The 5,893-nt window shown below is 26.3% G+C and overlaps 1 protein-coding gene across 1 annotated transcript; it reads left to right on the top strand.

Moving 5' to 3' along the window:
* The first annotated feature begins 1,515 nt into the window (after window positions 1–1,515).
* LOC118066162 (adenylate kinase isoenzyme 1-like) lies at window positions 1,516–2,214 on the top strand. The gene has a single exon (XM_035081989.1). It carries the CDS (start codon window positions 1,516–1,518, stop codon window positions 2,212–2,214), a length of 699 nt encoding a protein of 232 aa, XP_034937880.1.
* Window positions 2,215–5,893: the final 3,679 nt, after the last annotated feature.

Below are 5,893 nucleotides of genomic sequence, written 5' to 3'. Positions count from 1 at the left end.
GTTCAATTTAAAATCCGTGATTTATTAATATTGAAAACTTTTTCAAGTCAATTTTCTGCTGGATTAATTTACCAAGTTGAAAGTCTTAGAAGCCCATTTATATTAATGAGACTCTTTGCTCAATTTCATCAGCAGTACTGCTGTTAACTTTTTCATTTGTTAGCAAGTACAAATGTCCTATTCTCTTGTAGTAATTGACACGATTCTTTATACGACAGCTATCGTTTTTTTTTGTTTCTTCTTTATACTACTTAAGTTGATGATTTTTTTGTAAAACTTTAGAAGAAGTATTGAAAAGGTAACATAGCAGTGAATATAAAAAGTATTACTGAACTTTCAGTGAAATCAAATAATATAGATTTCTCTGTCTACGGTTTCTTTAATTTTGTTGTTAACAAAATGAAAAAGAATTCTTTCTATGTCATTTATTGATTCATTAAATTTAAAAACAATTTCCTAGAGACACTATTTATTTATCGAAATTACTGTCAATGTTTTTTTAACAATTACTTAAAATTCTAATTTTCAATTCCAACAGACTTCAGTTACCAATAGGTTAAAAGCTTTTCTGAGATTTTTTTTAATTAAGAGCAAAATAAATTATTTAAACATAAGTTAATATTAAATATGAAAGCATTTCCAATTTTGGTCCATCTTTTGATCTCAAATGTCTGACCATCGGTCTATTTATACTACTCAAATGCTTCTCATGAAAAATAAATTCTATTTAAAAAGAAAAAGCTCCATGAATTAATTATCTTAATTAATTATTCTAACCTATTTGCTGATTTTTTCAGTTTTAATTCATGCTTGTAAAAAATTAGTTAACATTTAAATAATATTAACAACCCCTTTTTTTTAATGATAATATATTTGAATAAAAGCTACCAGCTTTTTATAAGGAAGAACAAGTTTGAAAGAATGTTCTACTTATCACTGTGATAAACAAAACAACTTTGTTGAAAATGATTTAACTTTCCAACAAATGATATATTGATGTTTCAGAAAAATTTAAAGCACTCTATAGAGAAAAACTAAATTTTCTTTGCAAATGTATCTAGCATGAAATATGTACTTTAGTATATTATCGAATACATCGACTTATTTTATTAAAACACGTATACATAAATATAAGTAATTCGTAATTGCTTTCTCGCCGAAAGTACATAAATTTAGAAGTTTAATTAATGATCCAAGTGTGTACCATTTATTTGCGGTTCGGAATTCTCATAAATATGGATACACATTTATACCAAACTTATTATATAACTCACCATTGTAAATCGACTTACACAGAATTGCTGAATCTAATCATCTTATTGGAAAATAACATTCATTCTATTTATAACTCCATTAGCAACATTTTAGACAGTTAGCCATCTACATTTCTAAATAAATCGTAGCGATCTTCACGTTTTTATTATCTGTAATTGTTTTATAGTGACATTGATTATGAGGTTATTCAAAGATTTTTTTATTACATAAACAAGTATATTTTTAATAAAAGAACAAGTCATGGGTTGTTGTTCATCTTCAATAATTTCCTGTGAAAAATTAACGCAGTTCAATGATATCATTGATGATGATGATGATGATGATAATGATGAGGAAATCGACTCAAGAGCACTCACTCATTTGTCAGTACCAATAATTTCATTAATTGGTGGTCCTGGTGTTAATAAAACAATTTTGGGAAAGCGTTTAGCTGATGAATTTGGATTTTCTGAAATTATATCATCAGAATTAGTGCGAATGGAAGTGTCAAACGATACAGAACGTGGTAGACAGTTTAAGAGGATAATGTTGGAGGGTCATAATTTACCTGATCGAATAATCTTCAAGATAATTCAGAGAAAAATGTTATCCTTCGTAAATTCCCGTGGATTTATTATCGTTGGTTATCCACGAACAAAAATTCAAGCGAAACTTTTTAATTCACAAATCAGACAACCAGATTTGATGTTTTATGTTTGGGCTGGTAAACAATTTATTGAAGAAAGAATAAAAGGTCGTGCTATTGCTAATGAACGATTTGATGATACTGTGGATGCTATTAATATACGGGTAAAAACATTTTTTCGTAATATTGATGGTATTTTAAGAGTGAATAAAAATTGCGTTACGGTTATTGATGGACAGAGAGAGATAAATGAAATTTTTCATGCATGTCGTGATGCAGTTAATAGCATGCTAATTAAATATCAAACAAAATAGCAATTAAAATGATTTAAACAATAACAAAGTTTAATCAATAATAAATATATTAGTAATAACGTTTTTGTTACTTTAATTTTTGGAGTTAATTTGATTTATCAGAAAGTTGCGCAGAAGATTGCCGACAGAGAAAAATTTTCTCTAACATAATGATATCAATCTAACGGACAATGTAGGTGGATGGATGAAAGAAAAAAGAAAATCTTTGACGCGGAGCCAGCCGGAAGCTCAATTTGAACTATTGCAATTTATCGAATCTTTCATGGCGACGTTGAGTGGATACAAGTCTGAAAACGAATGTCTTTCAATTCTAATACTAGTCTTGTTGAATGTCAAATAATTGAAATGCCTATCTCTGAGAATTTTTGTGATCAAATCAAGTGTTATTGTCATTCTGATTCACAGTTTTTTTTTATTAAATATCTATAAAAAGATATCAATAAGATTCTTTACTTCAATTTACAACAAAAACATTTTCAAGTAGAAAATATTTCTGATAGATATTCATTTAAATTCAAATAGCTGAAAAATATGATATCAGTAATTTTTTTTTTATTATTTTTGCATTAATTAAAAGTTATTTATTTGAATATTAAATTCTATACTTTAATAAATATTTCACTGGAAAATATTAAATAATGAATCAAGGATTGAATGTACTTTTTTTCTATATTAATTAATAAATAAACTTGTGGTATACTGATGAAGAATCAATGTTATGTTTAAATATTCAATATCAAGAGAAAAAAATAAATTTTGAAACGGTTTTATTAATTTCTTTAATAAATACTGCTACAATTTTCTCATCAATTTAACTTCGTAAACATTTATATTTCTCTTCAATGAATTTGCAGCACGTAAAGTTATTTCCTGAGTTATAGAAGTAATATAGTAATGAAAAAAAAAAGAATACTTGATGTAATTATTATCTTGTTGGGAATGCTGGTGGTGTAGTTAATTGAATTTCTCGTATAACTTTTCATACATTACGTATTTAGAAGTGTTATATAATGATATTACAATATTAAAAGTTTGTAGGATAACTAAATTGTTGAGAATTTCGTGTATATTTAGATGATAACAATAAGGTTTGGATTCTAGAATATTCTAAAATGAAATTAGACGGTTGGATTATTTCGTAGGGTATCAGATAACTTGTAAAACTTGTCCAATCAGCCGTGTGATTGCATACGGTCTTTCGATATAATCCTTAATAGATACTTGCATTTGAGAATTAAATATTTTGCTTGTAGCAATTTATAGGTCACTTGATTTTTCAATATACTCGGGGAAATGAACTTGCATACTTCCTTGGAGAAAAAATGAGAGATGAGAACTATCTTTCGATTGATTTCATGCAGCCTCTTTAATTTCAATGCACAAATATTTTTGCTGTTGTATACTTGTTGATGCACATAATGCAAGATTCATCTCAAGCCATGTTTATAATTCTAAGGAATATACTTGTATGTCTTACTATCTGCTATTTCATCGTTCTATACAAACCGTATCTGATGTTACTATCAACAATGTACGAACTACATTTTAAAAGGCAATATTTTTCAAATTTTCTTCTTCCAGACAAGTATTTTCTTTAAGACTTGCAATATCAACTTGATAAAAATGCAAATAATGTTTAAGATTACCCTTTACTATTTTGTGATTCTGCCATTCTGAATTTTCATGTTGTACATACTTGTGTTAATATCATTTTTGAGATGTTATTATTGTGTTAACAGAAAAAAGATCTTTTTATCCAGAATTTTAAAATTTTTTTCGCTTTTAGATACTTGGATTTTTTTATTTTATTTCATTTTAATGATTGAGAGAAAGTTAATGGAGTAATACTTTGAATTGTTTTCACCCGCATCAAACAACTGAAATAAATTGCCTTGAATAGTTGCCACTTTGCTGAAAAAAATTAGCAGTTCTGTTTTAGAGTGGAGCTTTGTTTTTAGGTAATCACTAGAAACTTGAACAAAAGAGATCATTTTCAATCTATTAAAGAGTAAGTTACTTTAATATATTGAAAAATTAATTCATCATTTAATACAAATAAATATTACATAGTGGTAAATGAGGACTAAAATTATTAATTGTTGGTAAGTTGAATAGTTGATGATGAAAGAGTAAATTATATAATCCCTGGTTACATATTTTTTTTACAATTTATTCAACAGCATACAATGTAAAACTCATGTTCATACATGTTTTATTTAGTGTCCATAAAATATATGGTTTACATTATAATTTTAAATACAACGGGTCTTTCAGATCATTTTTATAATTTGATCATATTCACCACAGTTGATTAATTTTTTTAAAAATCTAACGAATTATTGATTATCTAAAATCGTCTCACTAGGTATAATAAAATTCAAATTCTCTTTAAACAAAATAAATAATAAAGTTGTTCTAACCTTTTGAAAAATTAATTGATTAACTTTAAAGTAAGAATAACTTATTCATATATTATATTACTATATGTCATTCAGTATTAATTATAAATTTTACAATAGTGAATTTTTATCAGGAAATGATTGGCTTTTATTACATATATAAATGTAGATTTAAAATAATACCATGATAGAAATAAGCTTATTTTAAGAGTATTTTTAATCTACCAAGTTCTACAAATGAAACAATCACCATTCAATTTTTATTTATCAATTAAAATCTAACTCACACTGAATCACTCTATTCAGTTAATTAATCTTAATAAACCACACCAGCTAGTAGCATGCTTTGATCATGAACACAATGGATCTAATGTTTCCATTGACGTAATCATTAATCCATTTCAATAAAACTAGCTTTATTATCAGTATCTTGTAGTAAATTCAGTGTTTAAAATATTATTATCTACAAATAGTCTCTCAGAGACGTAAATTCCCATTCAATAGATCTTCGTGAGGTCATTCAGATTAGACGGGGTATATAACAATGTTCGAATCTATCATTGGTCCACAATCGTTTACTATTGTACACATACATGTTCGTATAACAATGAATATAGAGTTCACATCATAGTTATTATCTCTGTCCTATAACTAACCCCCATCAATTTTACACTTTATATTCGTTTATATCTATATCTTGATTCTTGCACATTTATGTATTTCTACATGATCAGATTTTTCCTAGATAATATAGTTGGATCCATAAAATACATAAAAAAATTTTATCCTTATACTTTTATAAATTAATTCTCCAACATAAAGGCACTTTTTATATTTATCCATCAAATTTACTACTTGCTGAGTACACTAGTATTGACACACGTCCTTTAGTTTCTCGCATTATTTGAATTTATTTCATTCTAAAATTATAACAAAAAACTTTTCTTTGAAAACTAAAATACATGTGAAGGTAAAGCTTTGAAATACATTTTACGTCTTTTTAGTCATCTCCAGCAGTTTCCAACATTCACCTTCTTGTGCTGCCTGCATATATATCATTTCATTTCTAGACTTTACTATTCTCACTACTTGCAAGAAGAATAATATTCCTTTATACTTTTTTTTGGTTGTCACTAGATGGTTGAACATTCATCGTTGTTTTATAACATTACGTTTACAAGATATCTCCTTTCTTCATTATTATAATGAATTTTTTAGTCAATAAAAATTATTAAATTATGAATTTATTTGATAATGTAATAATTAAAAAAGAGATATTA

The sequence above is a fragment of the Chelonus insularis genome, unplaced genomic scaffold (assembly GCF_013357705.1).
Source record: "Chelonus insularis isolate UGA/USDA-ARS -01 unplaced genomic scaffold, ASM1335770v1 contig_331_pilon, whole genome shotgun sequence".
NCBI classification, from domain to species: domain Eukaryota; kingdom Metazoa; phylum Arthropoda; class Insecta; order Hymenoptera; family Braconidae; genus Chelonus; species Chelonus insularis.
The sequence above is the reverse complement of the archived record's forward strand: the minus strand, read 5'-3'. Positions and strand labels throughout refer to the sequence as shown.

Excerpts from the sequence above, each read along its gene's own strand:
- LOC118066162 (XM_035081989.1), top strand. The coding sequence starts at position 1,516 with ATGGGTTGTTGTTCATCTTCAATAATTTCCTGTGAAAAATTAACGCAG.